The 18091-nt window shown below is 47.0% G+C and overlaps 7 protein-coding genes across 7 annotated transcripts; 3 read left to right on the forward strand and 4 right to left on the reverse strand.

Annotated features, from left to right (window-relative positions):
- Positions 1-591: 591 nt before the first annotated feature.
- N7519_001042 (uncharacterized protein) lies at positions 592-1096 on the forward strand (the record flags this gene model as incomplete). Its single annotated transcript, XM_057287820.1, has 3 exons — positions 592-630; positions 686-736; positions 800-1096. 3 exons carry the CDS (start codon positions 592-594, stop codon positions 1094-1096), a joined length of 387 nt encoding a protein of 128 aa, XP_057153903.1.
- A 2561-nt stretch (positions 1097-3657) lies between these two features.
- On the reverse strand, positions 3658-4313 carry N7519_001043 (lysozyme; the record flags this gene model as incomplete). The annotated part of the gene is made up of 2 exons (XM_057287821.1): positions 3658-3951; positions 4062-4313. 2 exons carry the CDS (start codon positions 4311-4313, stop codon positions 3658-3660), a joined length of 546 nt encoding a protein of 181 aa, XP_057153904.1.
- Positions 4314-5315: 1002 nt separating this feature from the next.
- On the reverse strand, positions 5316-7571 carry N7519_001044 (Hsp70 family protein; the record flags this gene model as incomplete). Its single annotated transcript, XM_057287822.1, has 9 exons — positions 5316-5327; positions 5388-5545; positions 5599-5743; positions 5817-5845; positions 5899-6005; positions 6057-6169; positions 6231-6595; positions 6798-6842; positions 6881-7571. 9 exons carry the CDS (start codon positions 7569-7571, stop codon positions 5316-5318), a joined length of 1665 nt encoding a protein of 554 aa, XP_057153905.1.
- Positions 7572-8668: 1097 nt separating this feature from the next.
- N7519_001045 (Carboxylesterase type B) lies at positions 8669-9976 on the forward strand (the record flags this gene model as incomplete). Its single annotated transcript, XM_057287823.1, has 2 exons — positions 8669-9233; positions 9300-9976. 2 exons carry the CDS (start codon positions 8669-8671, stop codon positions 9974-9976), a joined length of 1242 nt encoding a protein of 413 aa, XP_057153906.1.
- Positions 9977-11134: 1158 nt separating this feature from the next.
- Positions 11135-11679, reverse strand: N7519_001046 (uncharacterized protein; the record flags this gene model as incomplete). Its single annotated transcript, XM_057287824.1, has 2 exons — positions 11135-11359; positions 11398-11679. 2 exons carry the CDS (start codon positions 11677-11679, stop codon positions 11135-11137), a joined length of 507 nt encoding a protein of 168 aa, XP_057153907.1.
- A 1616-nt stretch (positions 11680-13295) lies between these two features.
- On the forward strand, positions 13296-15071 carry N7519_001047 (cytochrome P450; the record flags this gene model as incomplete). The annotated part of the gene is made up of 6 exons (XM_057287825.1): positions 13296-13355; positions 13412-13553; positions 13646-14031; positions 14083-14699; positions 14747-14823; positions 14893-15071. 6 exons carry the CDS (start codon positions 13296-13298, stop codon positions 15069-15071), a joined length of 1461 nt encoding a protein of 486 aa, XP_057153908.1.
- A 541-nt stretch (positions 15072-15612) lies between these two features.
- N7519_001048 (arylsulfotransferase family protein) lies at positions 15613-17482 on the reverse strand (the record flags this gene model as incomplete). The annotated part of the gene is made up of 3 exons (XM_057287826.1): positions 15613-16923; positions 16989-17145; positions 17298-17482. 3 exons carry the CDS (start codon positions 17480-17482, stop codon positions 15613-15615), a joined length of 1653 nt encoding a protein of 550 aa, XP_057153909.1.
- Between the last annotated feature and the right edge of the window lie 609 nt (positions 17483-18091).

Below are 18091 nucleotides of genomic sequence, written 5' to 3' on the forward strand. Positions count from 1 at the left end.
GAGTAGCTTTATAGAGTATAGACCAATAGATATCTTATTCAAAGCTACATACTCGAAGACATGGTCATAGAGTGGAATCCTGAGCGAGCAATGATATTTGAGCTTTCTATTCAATATCAAGGACTTTCAGCCTGGCATCATTGGCCACCCTCGACCATGCTATACTATCGTTAGTCAATTTATTGTTTATTCGGTGAATCTCTTGCTTTCGCATCACTTGTTCCTTGCTTTCTTATTATGTGACTCTTGGTATTGCTTAGTCTAAGTTGAATCTATTGTTGCACGTGAAGCAAACAATCTTCCTTTATAATAAAATTGTTATTCAAATCGGCTGGTCCTTCTCACATGGTCTCTTATTGTCGTTCGTTGAATTCCCATTGTCCTTGTAGTGAATGAGAGAAGCGGACCTCGTTCATTTAGTGGCATCCTAGTATGTTACTTTTCTGCATAATGAGCACAGTAGCTATTCAAAAAACCCAAATGCGTTGCCTATAGTATGACTGCATAAATTCATACAAAATTGTCATGTCACATCTGGGTTATTTCCTATCATGTTCACATCTCTCTTTGCATCCCCCTAAGCAAAGCAACATGGATACCAGCGGGAGTGAGTATGACCAACCCTCACTAGTAAGTCTCCATCCCAGCTTCAACTGATCTACGTACACAATCTAACTCAAGGCAGCCATCAGGCACGAGGAAGAGAAAGCGCTCAAGTGAGCATGATTCCTCGCGGGTGAGTTCACTTTCCCTATCAGTTTATACTTTTGTACAGAAACTGACATGTCCTTGCTACTAGGCGAGGAAGAAGCGCAAACCAGCGCTAAATGACCTCCACAAGCTGCTGGTAACGTACCGCGGTTTGCAGCAGATGCAACGAGAGCTGAGCGAGCAGCTCGCCATCTGCGAGCGCCAAATTGCCAAGCACAAGTTTGGCAGTGTCTCGGGAAGGTCTCGTCGTCGCCGCTGCCGCGGCCGTCCATACGTCTTCCCCCGCGTGCAGTCTCCACTGCGCGAGTTAGTCAAGGTGGAGGAGGACCCCGGTCTGCCCACGTTCTGGGAGCGCGTGGGAGAGTGGTGGCGGAGATGCTGGTGAATGGAGGAAGAGGTGGAAGGTGAAACACCTCGGGGATTGGGTGGTTCTCGCTGGCGAGACTCCCAAAGTTAGATTAGTATACAGTATTGTGGAGGACCAGTCATGTTAGAAATGACCAGAGTCGTGTCTTTCTTACCTCTACCAATTCATACTATTATCTGTCCGATTAATGAGCGACCCATACTCATGCTAGTAGCATATTCACAACTTGAGCAGCTTTCACGGCTCCTACATATACTAAGTGGTTGTGGAATAATAGCTCTACTATCATTGTAGCTTCAAAGGTTACCACGGATGTTTACATCCATAGGCTGTGACGCCTTGAAGGCGGTATCTAGTTTCCTACTTAAGGCACCCCTCCTAGGAAATACTCTTACTGGGGGAATCAACCACATGCCATACAGTCAATGCATGGTTGTGAACCCGTCCTACAGATAATGTTCCAAAGCTGTCCCTTTGCTTTCTCTTCAAAATATCATGACCTGGCTGCTCTTCCATCAAGCAGTTTCCTGGTCTAGCGGTTATGATTTTCCGTTAACAATTGCCCTTAGCAAGTGTTCCGGAAAGGTTCTGGGTTCGATTCCCAGGGAAACTAATTTTTTTTGGTCTTGGTCTTTTTTCTCCTTGTCTTTTTTTCTCCTTGTCTCTTTTATCTTTTTTGATTCCGAATTACTGGGCATATTTGAATATTCTAATGCTTGCTATTTTTTGTTTTTTTGGTGTAGCTTTAGGGCATGTGTGTTGGCAGAAAATTTGCTTTAGAAATATATATTCGGAGCCCTGCAACTGATTTATCTTGCCACCCTAACAGCAAGGGCCTAGTCGGAACATCAAGAAACCTTTGGTGATCGACTGTGGAATGGTTAATTCTGAAATTCTAGCAATAATACTGCAAGGACGAAATAAAAGGAATGAAACTAATTCTCAAGATAGTTCCACGGCCCAAGGTCTTGCTAGAGAAGATCCACAAATCACTCAACCGGCGAGACAGGCTCTAGACTTGCGCAAGGGCTTGTAACATCTGCCATCTTGAATAACACGTTCAACGAGGCTCAGGTCGGTCTCATAGATGTTGCCCCGGTATCATCCTTTCATGAACCTAACTCCTTTGTCTAGCTTCTTCAACCTGTCTTTGAGGCCGGATAGGACGACCTTCGAGGTTGATCGGGCCATAACCTGGTAGAGTAGGGTAGAGTGAAAAGTCAAGTCGAACTGAGTGAGCGATTGAAATCTTGGTTTGTCTGCCTTTCTCCAGCTCTCCCTCCCTCTCTCCTCTGACCTTCCCCTTCGCTTATTTCATATCAAACCTTACCTACCTAGGTAGGTAGTCTACACCTTCTCTCTTCAGGGTCCTGATTTTTCCTCTCTTTTCTCTTCCGCTCCAATGGACTCGTCCTTTCTGACTCCAACCTTGTGATACTTTAATCAACCACTGTCTTTTCTTTTCTTTTCTTTTTTACTCTTCATAATTATTAAAATGGCACCTAATCCATCTGACCACGAACATCTGAACTCTGTTGATAGTCAAATTACACACATCCTGCGAGAGGCAGGTGTTAACCTCGTTTCTTCGGCGGATTTGCCGCCTTCTTTGTGCCCGTGTGACCAATGTGAACTTTCCTTCCTCATCCTCCCCTATTACATGTGACACAAGAAGCCAAAAGGTCTAAGAAGCACGGGACGTCAACGTTATCACTGAGCGATCCGACAGCGGTGCTTTAGCCGATATCCCACAGTTTACCTGGAGCAGCGATAGACAAATTTTGGAAGTAATCCTACCGTAACTTCCACGCCAATATTGCGATCTCGACACCAGGGGGGTTGGCCATGGAATTTTCCGAGTCCGCGGGCAGTAGACAGACTTAGCATTGACCCAAGGGCCATGTCGGATTGTTTCCTTTTCGCAAAAAGTAAGATGTCCACTACCCAGTATAGAACCTTCGCTAACCTGCTCTGCAGTCAACATCATTCACCCCCTCTATTCCCGTCCTGACCAAACTGGAGCCGTGGTACACCACGGAGACCTTTCAGGAGGTCTCGAGGTACATTCGTAGCTGAGCACACCTCGCAGGCATCATGAGCGCGCTTTAGTGCCTCTTGGATAGAACCTGCGGATCGACCTTGATGGGTACCCGGGGTTCCTGCAGCAAGAGCTGAAGTGGTTGCTCTGCGAACTATACTGAACTCATCACCAGGCACGACCTTATCTAGCTGCAGCTCTTTCTTCCAACGACATGAAGGATGTTTTGCACTTTTGACGTTAAATGTTCGGCAACCTCAACCTCGGAGGACAGGTGTGGCAGTATCTAGATGCTTGGATAGCTCCATATTATTTCTATTGGTGTTTAGTCCCCCCTAAACGGTAACGGTGGCTATCCATTATTATCCTCAATTTCGTTGATTTATTGCAAACTACCGCGGTTATCACTGCTAGATTGACTTGTATATAACCTCGAACTCATATTGAGAGTGAACTTACGCATTGATTAATCAAAAATAGATCCATCATCCTCTGTATCTCCACTAAAAGATAGCCTGAGTCTAATCTTACAACTCCTGACTTAACAGCCAACAGGCAAAGCTCCTGTCTCGGAAGCCTCACCAAACAGCGCCACTTCCTCGGCCCGGCGGCGCGTCAGCCCAGCAACAACGTCCCCATTAGCCTTGTTCCATTTCGGAAGCTCCTCAGACGCCACAGTCCCCACATCTTCACCAGCATTCATGCGGCTGATCAGACTGGATGACTGCATGTTCCCGTTGCCAACGTTGAAAGTCCACGATACGAGCGCTGCGTACTGGTTGTCGTTCAAGGTGACCGCGGTGGCAAGGGCGTTTGTTATGCCATCTTGGTAGCTCTGTTATTCGTGTTAGATAGTTTATTCATTACATACCAACCTTGGAAGACCAGCTAATATAGCGTGGTGTAATGTTTCCAAGGGGGCAGAGCGCCCTTGTGAAAACTTACCACTAGGTCATTGGCAAGCAATTGACTGGCTGTCTCCTCAGTCAGTGGTTGGGAGAATGTCACTTCCGAGCAAGTGGAGTCGCCGCAGAGATGGCCATAGCCGAGGGTGGGATTGCCGAAGCCGTCATCGTAGACGTTTGGTTGGAAGGACTCAAAGCTCTTGATGAGATCAAGGCCGTTCTCATTGATTGCGGGGCCGGTGCAGGCAATTGCCAGGGCTGGGAGGGTAGCGAGCAGGAGCTTGAAGGACATGTTGGCTTTTGGTTTTGGGGTCGTGGGATGATGGGATTGGGAGGGTTCGAGGATGTTGTATAGGCATTTGAAGAGCGGGCGTTGATGATTTATACTTTTCCCTCTTTCCTAGGAGTATATTGTTTATGCTTGATTAGCTCGCAAAATGAAGCCAACCTTGGAATACTTCATGTAGATCGTGAGTATACATCGTAGGGTTACAGTGATCTCGCTAGCTTCCCGTGTTTCAAGACCCTGACCGATCCAAAGCCGCCCGGCTGGCTCCCGTTCGAGCTGGCTTTACTTTCCTCTTTTACCCCTGTGTATGTTTTTACTGGCTTACAGAACTATAGCCTCGGTACTTCGTATACTATGGCTGCTTTTATTAGTTGGGGCCGTCACGCTAGATTAGCGTGTTTTATAGTTATCACCCCCACACCCAATTTCCATTTCTTCCTACGAAGCAGCCCGTACCAACAAATATGCTATCTTTCGGCATGGGTGCTTTATTTTGGATAAGTAGGAGATTAATAAATCTCAACCTGGCCTGATTTCTTTATCTATTTAAACGAAGTACCATGTCTAGAACTGATTTTCATAGGGCCCTGAACCTATCCTGCAATATGTTCTGGTTTGGACCCTTTGCCATCTGGGATTTGGATGGCGAGGGAAGTTGCCTTATTCACGGTTTTAGAAACTGAGATAATAGCCGAGTGAAGGCAGATATTGGCGTTCGGCGTGCTCTTCCTGCGGTGGGAATTGTGAGGACATTACCAGTTTTGGCGATACGTAGTTCGAAAAGGGAAGTACATTCAATCGTGGTTTTATTATGGAGTCCATTTTCCCGGAGAGCATTGATCTTTTGCTCACATTGTGGCGGTTCCGGTCTCCTTCGGGTACATTGGTAGGGTCTATCTACTACACGTCAATCGAACAGCGATGGTTGTTTTTGGCATATGTGAAGGATAATTGGCAGTACTAGTAGTTGCTATTCCTGGATGATCACGACCCCCAAGTCAAACATCATGTCTTCTGCTATGTGTAATTTCAAAAGCGCAATTGAAGGGTTTTTTGGCCTATCAATTTTCCAAGTACCTCCACCCCAAAGTTCAAAGTTCTGTTTTCCGCGTAAAAAATGTACTTGACAAAGTCCTCCGGCTCATAGAGCATCCGACTAGTCGCACCCCCTCGATGAAGGAGACCAAGCTCCAGACAGGAGAAATCGACAAGAATGAACCCCTCGAGTGTTACACCTGAATTAAGTTAGCAAGTACATAATTCTATGCTTCATGCTCAAGGTTCGTACCGCTGAATCGAGTAGTGGGCGGCGGACTGGATAGTTCGCAAGAATAGAGTGGGATGGTCATCACCTGGGCATGGCCCTCCTGGTACAGCTGATGTGACCAAGGGTATCTACGGGTATAGATGCGTCCTTGTTCAAGTGGCTCGTCCTGATAAAGTTTTCGTCAGAAGTGCCTTCACCAGTAGTATATGGGAATTATAATTAGTCTGCGTGAGGCTCACCTTGACGATTACCCATTCTATATCTGCTTCTATTTGCTCATTAAAATGATCTGGACCGTTTATGATTGGGAATAAATCATACCTGGGTGTCCCGGGCATCCAACTCCGTAATGACGAGGACTTCTGACCTTTCTGACCTCTATTTCGTGCATGGCTGCGAGTGCCGAACCATGAGCAACAGCCATAGTGCTTGCGGTATGTTAGCTAGACCGAGTATCAATCACCATTGAGAAAGCTTACGGTTCCCCAGGTGAAACTGTCATGTACAGCATTCTTCCCCCAACTCCAAAGCACATATGAAGTTCACTTTGAAGGTAAGGTGACGATGCCAGTCCACCAACAAGGACAAGTTTCTGGACAAACGACAATTTTAGCCCTATCGCAGGAGTTAACCTGAACAAGTAGTATACCCACGTTGATCACCCTGCGGCCGCATTCTCTATCTGCAGCTGTCATCTGCGAGTTGATCAGGCCAATGATGTTGCGGATGACTCCGTCAAAAAGTGATTGAACGTCTTTGCCCGTCAGGATAAACTGGTAGTCCCCCTGATTAAAGTATGGCATTCTGCAAGCCGCCCGGCCCCTCCTAATACGAAGTGGCAAATGGAAAGGCCCGTCCCCTGGACTTTGGAAGTTCCTTTTTACCTTTTCGAACTCTGTCATAAACTCGCCCCCTGGGCCGATGAGATAATTCAGGTGCTTGAAGGCTTGCTGAGGGAGGCGCGTTCTCATAAGGTCAAAAAGTCGACTGTCGATAGCCGCGCCTCCACATTTTGCACCTGCATCATGTCAGCGTCCGGATAGATATAATAATCGAAGCGAAGAGCACATCACTTGCCTTGTATAGCAGTTATCCTCGATAAATTGAAACTGGTAGGATCTGTGACAAGGTATGACGCGATATCCTTGACGTGAATTGTTAATAGAGCCCTTGACACTCGGATTCCAATCGTGGTGGAACACGGGAACAAGAAGACGCACCACTGTCCCACTGCCACAGTCGCACACCAAGATCCCGTCTCCAGTCTGGAGCATGGAGTTAGACCTGAGTTCGGCATGTACACTTTTTGCGGCCGCTTCAGGCTCGGACATCATTGTAAGCCTATCCTGTGGTCTCCTAAAATCCCATGCCTGAAGTACGGCATGACGGCTCAGTCGTTGTCCCTGCTCAGACCAGGTTGCAGGAACGCTGAATTGAAGTACGACAGGCAGACTGTTGAGTTCCAGACCTAACTTATTCTGGAGTGCCCTCCACACGAAGTTCAACACATGAGATAGGTAGTCGGTGACAATATCCACGGGGGCTCGGTTCTTGTCAGGGTGGAGAACCTGGTCAGGGTTACCAAGGAAAAGCCTTTGTTTTAGAACCTGGTCATCAAAATCGGCCGTGTTGCTATCCAGGAAGAGCTTGGTCAACGAGTATGCCCTCATGTCAGGACTGATGGTAAATCCCCAGCAGGGGGAAAGCATGGTGAAAGATGGGTTATCAACTGGGTATGCTATCCTGGATGGCACTTTCAGTTGATCGCCACCGGAGGGCCATGGTACGTGTTCTTCAGGAGTGGCCACATTGTCTTCAACAAAGTAGATTCTGACTCCTAGATGGCACTTTATCAGCGCAGTTCCTCCTTCCATAACGCGCTTGCTAGGGATATTACCAGTGCCTGATGTTCCATAGTCAAGGCCAATGATGATCCGGTTAGGAAGGTTGCAACTTATTGACGGGGGTTGATAGTGTTGAATGGAGCTGCTCATAGTGATAATCCTGTCTTTGGGAGTGACTTAGCCATGTGGAAGGACCGTCTACGAACCTCTATTTAAATCATTGCCTGCGAATCAACTATTTGTCACAAGATAGACCTAGGATTGATTCAAACCATCTCATCCGGTGTATTTCAAGACAAGTATGTTGAGCAAAATCTAATATGTTTCTGAGATTACGGCCGCAGAACCCATTTTTCCTTTGTTGTGGACTTGTACTGATATTCTAGGTGATTCAATTTCTACTTTCTATATGCTTATCTGGCAATTCCGATTCCGAAAAGCGTTCAGTATACCATCCCGAATCTGTAGATATATATTATAGTTTAATGAATGTAGCTGGCTCTTATGAGGATGGTGATGTATACTTGGACATTATTAGCCAGTTTTGGCAAGGAAGCTTGGAGAGACCAGATAATCTACCCACATTAAACATGTGGATAATGATCCAACAGCAGTAGCTCCGTTGGAAATTGGGCCAAGACATCGAGTTGGATAGATGACGACTTCCCGTTTGTTTCGTTTCAGTTTATCTCTGCTTTCAAAGAGACTCTTGACCGTCTACTCTGTAGTGTTTCTCAACTGTCTCATCTGTGGTCGGAAATAAATTGGGCACATGGTTGAGGGGTTCAGGTGAAAGAAGAAAAAGTTCATCTGGGAACAAAGCGACCGAGAGAGAGAAAAGAAAAGAAAAGAAAAGGGAGAGACAACCATCCTTGCAGTGGCGTATCCCTCCCACCCCCCCCCCTCCTTTAAAACAAAGAACCGCATCTGCAATGGTTTCGGAAGTCCATTGCGAGAGTCAAAGAGACTAAAACATAGCAGAAAAGGATCCCACACAGTCTCAGATAAATAGATGTGCTTCCGCTCCATAGTAGTTGTTTCTTACCATACTTTCCAAAAGTCAGATTTTCATCATGCCCATCCCTGACATCTCTGAAGCTCATGTGACATGGAGTCAGGGCCTACGTCCCAAGCGGGTGACCGAAAATCCATTTGAAGGAATCAGCCGTGACAAATATATAGACGCCGAGGAGTGGCATCGCAAGCAACAAGAAAAAAGAGAAAAAGAAGAAGCAAAAAGGACCAGAATGATCAAAAAGCAGAAGGGAGAGATTCCTTGGTGGGAATCCGACGAAGACGAGGAAGACTCTGTCAAACCGGCTCCCACTTATGAAGAGCTCAAGGAGGCGCTTAAAACCTGCAAGGATAATCTCCATTTTCTCCGACATGATCGGCTGTTGATGCTTGGATGGCACACCTTGTCACAGTTCCGCATTACAGCATGGGAACCTGAACTCAAATCATTGACGTGGAGTTGTTCGAGCTGGGGATCAAATAATTGCATCCAAGCCAGAGGAAGCAAGTATAAGATTCTATCCAACGAGCAAAAAAAGGATGTCATTGCTAGCTTAAAGGGATGGGTTGTTCAGGATGACTTTGACACAACGGTCTCACGGCTCCCTCCTAACATACGGCACACCATCCTGAGTAAATTTGCTTCAATGATCATTTTCAAAGATTGCCTGAGACTTTTCTTCTCAAACCCCTTCTGGTATTTGGATACCGGCGATGAATTCTCAAACAGCGAAAGCTCCGAGGTTGAGACTCCTTTTGGCGCTCAGCTGCATACCCTGTACAAAGCGCTCCAGAAAGGTGACGATTCCTCCAATATGTGACTTTGTGACGGAGTTGAAAGCTAACATGCTTTTCTTGTTTTAGGGGAGCTACAGCACGCTAACCACTGGCGGGCACAGACAATACGTCTTGCCAATATGACAACCCAGAACCCTGCCACGATGGTCCGTCGAGACACGACCGTCGGGCTCGCAAATGAAGGAGTTATAAAGTCTAAAGCATTTCAATTTGCTGCCACTAAACTGGAAGACAAGGTCTTTCGATGCCTACTCAAAGACCCAGACGAAGACAAATTGAAGACAAGCCTCGGAAGACTATACCATGAGATGGCTGTACTCGCAAAGAACTTGGCCACATCGCATCCGAGCCTGGGATGGAGGGTTTTGGATCAAATTCCAACCAAGTTTGATTCTCGGTCGAAGGTAATTGAAGCGGCATTCGTCCACGACCTCAACGAGGGTGAGACAAGGCTTAACCAGCATAACGTGCTTGCAATCTTTCGACCATATTTCTTTCGAGTTGGAGCATGGGACGAACATGGAGCTAAAGAGGAGAGAGTCTGTAGAGCTCACGTTTTCGTGGAAGACCCCATAGGGCGATGTCCTAACGAGTTCCCTTCCGAGGACGAGGATGCGTTCCCAACAAAAAGGACGAAGAGGAAGGCCAAGAAAGCGAAGACTGAGGAAGATGTCGAGGTTCGGACAAAGGAATCAGCACTACAAGGCAAAGCAAAGAAGGGAACTAAAAAGAAGAAGATCTGAATACAGCACTCCAGTCTTTGCTGCTTTCATAGTATTCTTCCTTTCAATCTCCTTCTGTTTTTTTTTGGCGAGAGTGTCCACCGGTGTTGTATTCATTGTTTTCTGCTCATGTTGTTGCGTTTTATTTTCCTGGCTTGATGTCTTGTGGACTTTGTAACTGATCGCAAAGCTTTCCAATGTTCGTCCTTGTTTGTTCCAATGTTCATCTTTGTTTGTTCCAATGTTAATCTCGCCCTATGTTTGGATAGTACGGACTATAAACAAGCTTTCTCCAACTGGGAAATTCTAAAGACGGAAGACCAAGATCACTTTCCGCGTGAGAGTCATAGGTAAATATATGGAACAACAAGCCAAGTTTGCGTGTTCCACTCAAAGGTTTTACCTGTTAGGCATTTACTCTTTTTCACAAAAAATGGTGAACGAAACATAGATATCCATTCGAATTCCTTTATTTAGGCGCCAGGCCGAGGAGTTTCAGCCGATCTTACGACACCCACCAAAGATAAATGGCGAGAACATTGAAATCCCTTTCGAAGCTTAGCGGTGTCTTTTCACGCGCTTCCACACGAAGAATGCGTAAAGCTGTCTTTCCTTCCAAGGTTAGTTGCAAAGCGAGTATTACTGTTACAGCCGCATAGTGGACTTTCTTTTGTTACGGCTATACATGCAAACTCATACATAGTACATAGGTATGTATTTTGTAAACGTGGAGGAGATATAATCACACTGCTACTTTGACGTATGTTACCAAGTCTATAGCCAACTTAGAATAATGATACGATAGTGTGAATGACATGGTCTAAAATCCAAAAGTTATCCTGCTTTCATGTAGGCAATTTAGCCAATTTACCGCAGACGTCGACAGATCACCAATTTGGCGGATGGTGAGCGAAGAATAGCACGAGCGCAGGGAAGAGGTGAATCCAAGGACTCAATTATCTATGGATATAAAAGTGATTGAAGGTATATCTCATGCATGTGGAAGAGAGTACAGACACAACAAGAGGGAGGACAAAGAAGATATATCATTTGTGCATCTCACCACACCGTAATCAGAGATTATGTTCCTATTTACATAGCCTAGGGGTGGCAGGCGCTCAGCCTAAGCATGAACGAATGTGCTGTCCTAGTTAGACCCGCTGACACCACCGGAAGAAGTCAGAGTAGCAGCACTAGAAGCATCATAGCTGGCAGAGGCATTGACACCCATGGTAATTCAAAGAGATCATCCTCAACCGTTTCACCAAGTAGAGCGTATTCGAAGAAGGGATCGGCGTTGCTGCCCGTGGTCTCAGCGATCACGACGTGGTCATCCGCATTCTCGGTGATGGAAACCGTGCTAGTGTTGCAGGGGTAGGTCTTCTCAACCTGGGTGATCAGATCCTGGTCGAAGAATAGTTGACCAATATGGGCAACGTGACCGCCAGATATGGTTTATCTGTCTGCTCCTCGGCACCGACATGGAGGTAGGTAGTGCGGCCACCGTAGTGACCAGGGAAGATAATTTTGAACTGAACCACACCATCGGCATCAGTCTTCTGGATACCGCGCAGGAAGGTCTTATCGAGATTGGTAGCATTGCTGCCATTACCGTTCTCGCTGCTCTGGACACCAGAATAGACACTGGTGTTGCAGTTCCAGACATACCAACCGATCGTTAATAAGACAATGGTGTTAGTATAAGGCGCCTTTAGCGAGGACATCCGAAATGTTAGCGACTGTGAAAAGTAAATAAGAGGTCGAGAGTATTTTCAGCGTTTTCAGTTGATATTGCTCTCGCAAATCTTGCGGCTATCTAGAGAATTGTGTCCGTTCCATTAACCCTCGTAGATCAATTAAATAGTGAAGTAGAGTGGTCCGTATTGTTAGCAAAAATGCGACATTACGAGCGAGGCAAGGCGAAAAAGAAAGTCAGGGGCGTTGAGTGGGGAAAATACCGAGCGGACTCGGTAAACCCAACGGGAGCTTTCCTTCATATAATCAATAATATCAGTTTCCTTCAACAAGATCCGATATGGTGTAGTGGCTAACATCGCCGTCTCTCACACGGCAGCCGGGGGTTCGATTCCCCCTATCGGAGTATTCTTTTTTTTTAATCTCAATAATTGTCAGAATTAGCCAATCGAATGCCAAGGGAAAAAGAATGTTTCCAAGGTTCCATGGCCATTTGTCATAGAAAGAAAATTGTAACTCTAACTAAACGAATACGAAGTCATCTTGGTAATATTGTAGGTGGAAGTGGGCTTGATAGCCTAACTAAAACCAATAACGAGGGCCAATCTTCGAAAGACAGCATCCAAAAAAAATATCTGAAAACGCTCAAAGAGACTTCCAAAGGACATGTATCAAACACTACCCAAAAAAGACTTCGGGCCGTATAAGGGAGACTATTGCACTAGGAAGAGTGAGACGTAGCCAGAGGCTCTAGGAACCACCATGTGTAGTTATGTACCTAGTTTTCGTAGATTAATGCACCCTAATAGATCGGTAAAGTAGGGCCCAGGCGGCTACTAATGTTTTGCAGCAGATCCCTCGGCCTTTCATTGAGGCCGAAATCCGAAGCCAAGCTTAAAGAGCATTTCGAATAATTGACAATTAGGACTACTCATACGCTCAATGCTCTCAAATTGTCTTGGAAATGGCACCTGATTCAAATTCTACCTCTATTCCTCATCTCAAGGGAGATCACATATAGCACCAATGTAGAGCGCTGGTAGGTCGGGTTTTGACGGGTTTTGTCTGATTCTGCCGGGTTATGAACCCTAACAAGTATCCATGGGTAAGCACCCTACTTAATTCTGTAATACTCCCTACATGTGCGGTTTTCGCTTGTTAGAGGCTACAGAGGGCCCAGTAGTATACCTGGAAGTACTATCGATATACCAAATAATGACATCGTTGAGGGAAAACCCTTCTGATATGCGCCTAATCTAGAACATCTGATGGCATCCGCTGACAAGTGGAAATTCCTCAATTCTTCATACGACATGGGTCGAAATCGATACAATCGTTTTTTAAAGCAATGACATAGTTTGAAGATGCCAGACAGCGGAGAAGTAGCTAGTTATATGAAGTAGTTGTAGGTAGTCGTTCCTAATGCCGGTCACTTGCTTCGGTGCTTCTTGGAACAAGCGCCGAATGCCCCCCGTGCTCCGACATTTGTCGGACTTCGGGCAATGAAGCACCGGAATGATTTCACTATGCGTGTAACAGGGTAGTTTAGGCCATCTCACACGATTACATTGTCGGATATAAATACCATGTGGACCTGTCAATGAGAAGAGACAGACTCATGTGAAATTTTCGACAAATCACGACCATGGAGTCTGTCAGCCATCTTCCTGCAATTTTATGTTGCTTTCTCGGAGTATTGGGTCTCGTAAGATTGCTGTTTATCAGAGAACCTCTCCGCTCTTAAAGCTGACTGCAGTGTAGCACTTCATTTATAAACGTCTCTCTAGTCCGCTCGCACGGCTTCCGGGCCCGGCGATCTCTAACTGGACCGATCTTGTCTATATACGATATTGGTTCGCCGGGAAGGTCCCGTACTATGTTCACGATCTGCATGAGAAATATGGTAAGAAAATGATTCGAGGACAAAACCCATGGAATGGGCCTTCGATCATTCCAAGCTTGGGAATATAGAGTGCTGACATGTGCAATATCAAGGTCCAATCGTCCGAAACGGGCCTAATAGAGTCGACATTTGCGACATCGATGCCGTGAAGGAAATACACAAGACTAACTCGCGCTTTCTCAAGTCACCTTGGTATCGAACGCTCCTACCAAATGGCATGGAAAACGTCTTCTCGACCACTGATCCGCATTTCCATTCTCACCGCCGCCGTCTATTGGCATCGCCGATCTCCGACACGTCACTGCATCAGCATGAAGATTTAATTACAGGCCGGGTGAAAATGACGATCTCAAGAATGGCAGAAGAGATGCAGGACCGTGGCACAACTGACGTGTTTAAATGGTGGCTGTTCATGGCGACAGACATTATCGGGGAACTTAGCTTTGGAGAATCGTTCCGCATGCTCGAAGCTGGCAAGGTGATAAACAAACAGGAAAGGCTCCAAAATTAGTCTAACACTACACCACAGAAAACCCAGTACACCTTGGATCTGGAACGGATCGCAAGCCTCCAACCGATTCGAACAACATTCCCTAACCTGGTCTACTTTGGCAAATATCTGCCTTTGCCAGTCTTCAAGCGCACCATAAAAACCGGGAAGCGAATGATCTCATATACAAGCCAGTCCATCGACCGATACAATAAAATGATCACCGAAAATCCCTCCAACCCGAAGAAGACGCTCTTTACCAAGTTGTTTGACACCGAGAAGGGCGGCCTTACTCCTGAAGAGATCAAGAATGAGGCTCAAGGGTACATCGTTGCAGGAAGTGATACCACTGCTGTTACTTTGACCTACCTTACCTACGCTGTCTGTGGAAACAAGCAGATTCGAGACAAGCTGGTTGCCGAGGTGGCAGCGTTGTCTGAGCCGATCCATGACAACGACCTTCGGAGTTTGCCTTACCTCAACATGGTCATCAGCGAGACCCTTCGTCTTCACACGGCCGTTCCTTTTGGTCTCCCTCGTGCTGTACCTTCAGGAGGGGCTAGTTTCAAAGGATACTTCCTTCCGAGCGGAGCGACGGTGTCGACTCAGTCTTATAGTCTACACCGGGACCCGACAGTCTTTCCCGACCCAGACACGTAAGAAGAAAATCCGCCGCGCAAAGAATAATACTAACAGAATGCAGGTTCAATCCCGAGAGATGGGAGAACCCGACCAAGGAAATGAAGGATATTTCCATTCCATTCGGCGGTGGATCGCGCAGTAAGTCAAGAAATACATAACCCGATAACCTTGGAAAGCTTACCGGCTTACACAATGGATAATATGTAGTCTGCATCGGAATGCACCTGGCCCGCATGGAACTTCGCCTAGGATCAGCCCTGTTTTTCCGAGAATTCCGAAATGCTCAACGATCCAACAAAGAAGAGATGACCGAAAAGGACATGGAAATGCAATCCTTCCTCTTGATGGCACCAAAGGGGCACCGCTGTCTGATTGAAACGAACTGAGCTGGTTCTATCAAGTTGACCGAATCGATTTCCCCTCTTCGTTTAAAGCTCATTCGACCTGGCTCGCGCAATTTGCGTCTTGGGACTCTTAAGACACCCAGATAAATTGCACACGGCCATTTCGCTTTTTCAATGGCTTGCGGTGCGTTCGATTTTAGGTAATGTGGTCGTCATTGATGGAGGCGTCATATCTGGGTCTGTTAATTATCGCTTCTCGAGTAGCTGTTTGTCTAGGTAGCACTCACTTTGAATCCACAATAACTAGCGGTGAGCGCTATGAACTCTTCGAAATCACCACGGTCACTTGCCGAGTAATTAATATCAGACACGAGGTTAACATTAATGAACAGCGATGAACAGACTGCGAAGTAACGGCGACAGAATGTGGTGTGGTGAGTACATTCTCTACAAAAACTTATACTAACCAAGGATGGAAAGGGGGAATGAGGAAATGAAGATAAATTCATTCCTAAATATATGCAGATCAAATATGCAGATCGAGTTATGTACATGCAAAAGGGGTATATAGGACGCCTGCGTGCTATAATGGTAGACGATCATGTTCTTCATGACCCTCGTTTTCATCCTTGTGCGACACCAGTTGATAAGGGCCACTGGAGCTGAAACCCTGACGAAGTCGACGGTGGACAGCAAAATAAACACCGCAGAGAAGGCCGACAAGTACCACAAACAAGATGGGCCCGAGGGCCCATAGGCTTATATGGGGAGAGCCCCCCGATGACGCTGGTAGTCGCTGGAGTAGTTCCGTCACACCGAGACTCTCTCCGTTGGAGTTGATTGCACGCACGCGGAAGAATGAATCAACTTCGGAGGTCAGTGGGATTTCAGTTTCGAAACCGGTGCGGGGGATCTGGTCGACAGCCGCGAAGGTCATATTTCTAAGGTCTTCACCGTCCCATGCCTCAACTCGCCATTCCGCTACCTCGGTAGCACCGTTCCAACTAACGAAGACACTCTCTGGTGTGATCGCAGTGTCGGGTCTTGTCAGAGGATTACCAACCCAGTCGAACTTGAACACTCGGTAGGAGACGACACGGCCGAATGTGAAGAAAGCAGAGGCGCCAAAGTGCACATTGCATACAATATCGCCCTCTGCAGAGAACTCGGTGAAGGCTGCAGAGTGACCCCAGCCCACGAGCACGTTGCCTGTGTCTAGTACTTGCACATTCCCCTGAGAGACGGCCATGAGGTCATGCGGATGCTCAAAAGATTGCGCTAATGTTGCCTGCCGTGCTCCCATATCAAGATCAATGATCATCCCACGGCTCACCGCGGAGAGGTTGTCGTTATTGCAGGCTGCATTGTCGAACAAGCTGAGACGGTTGGGTCCTTGCCAGCGAGCGTCATGCTGCCATGAGAAGTCGGTGGCAGCTCCATCCGAGGCATCAGCAAAGTTGTTCCGTTTCCCTCCTAGTGACCAGAGGACATCACCAGTGGTGCCATCAATGCATGCAACAGTATGGAGATGGCGCATCGAAATTAGGTACCGGCCCTGATCATCCTTGTCCACGCTGTTGATGTGCGAGTGGTCATACCCCGAGGTCCGTGTCTGACCGCTATCTTCAATCGGATAATAACTGTCACTCGGGTGGTAAAAGTCGGATACGCGCCACTGGAATAGCAGTTCTCCGGTTTCGAGGTTGATTTCCTGGAACATTCCATCGTAAAACCATCCTACCTCCGGGCCGCCGATAGAGCTCAAATCCATCAGGATAGGGTCATAGATCACCAAAATTGCCGTATCGTTGGATGTGATTTGGAAGTCATGCAGGTCACCGTCATATACGCCGATTGGAGACACCACATACTTCTGGGTGTAGGTTGAATCAAGCTGTGATTGGACAATGCAAATTAGAGAACCGAAATCGTGGCGAGGTAGCTCGATGTACGACTTACCATGTACCATGATCCTCTTCCATAGCCGTCGGCTGTGTCTCCTTGCCAATAAGTGAGGTAGTCCTCGCCCTTGTACCGCTGTACTTTGAAGTCTTGTGTCGTACCCCGTTCCATTTTGTCCACACAAGTTCTCCAGCGGGGTTCAGGATCATCGGACCTGGATGCGCAGTTGAATCGCCTCGAGGCGCAAGGAATGTGTACCGGGGATCGCATTTTGCGCCAGGCGGGGTGATTTCGACAACAGGTGACTCCTGATCGAAGGAGATGTAATTTCGGTCTGGACCGAACCCTTGAACTCCTAGATCATACCAGCTTAAACCGGCGCGGAACCGGAATTTGAGAAGTTGTGGGACAGCAAACAGATAGAATACAATGAGACCCCCGATGGCCGCGAGAATCAGAGCAATCCATCGGAAGAGGAAGCGGGTGCGCAGACGATCATTGCGAAGCCAGGAGCTCAGGCGTACCACGCCAGAAGAAGTCCGCAAGAACATTACCGCATCGCGGACGAAACAAGGGATTCGAGCAGAGAGACAGTGTGAGCGTTTTGCCTCGGAGCCAGGGGCTGCGACGGCATGGTTTTATGTCACATCCTCCTTTTAACGTCGATTCCCCGCCGTCTATCCCGAAAAACACTTCTTATCGGCAGGAACCACTTGGTCTTGGCGACACGGACAGTGGAACTGAGCGTGTACGCGTACAGTGATTCGGTAGATGGCGGATTTCCATAGGAATATCATGGTCTGCCAAGCTCCACGTGGGTCAAGATCCATTCGCGAATTGCGCGTCTGCGCCAACCAGCGACGAAAACATCTGCCGAGAGGGTAACGCGGCGGTAATTACCTCGTGGCTGGATGGAGTCCCATCCATCACCCAGTGAGAATTTCGCTGCAAGATCTCCACGAAGGGAACGGCAACGCCATCAGCCCCGCGCGTCGTCATCAAAGTATTCCCGAGGTTGTGGCGCTAATTTGTGGCGATCCGGCTCAATCTTCCAATCTTGGGATCAGATAAAAGAATTCAATGTTTCCTATAACATATTATAGTGTGTTGTACTCTGTATATTGCACACAAGGAAAAGGATTCATCAGCAATGTACTTTA

Source organism: Penicillium mononematosum (assembly GCF_028829835.1).
Source record: "Penicillium mononematosum strain IBT 11891 chromosome Unknown utg000001l:1.0-4488741.0:1.0-4491989.0, whole genome shotgun sequence".
In the NCBI taxonomy this organism is placed as follows: Eukaryota; Fungi; Ascomycota; class Eurotiomycetes; order Eurotiales; family Aspergillaceae; genus Penicillium; species Penicillium mononematosum.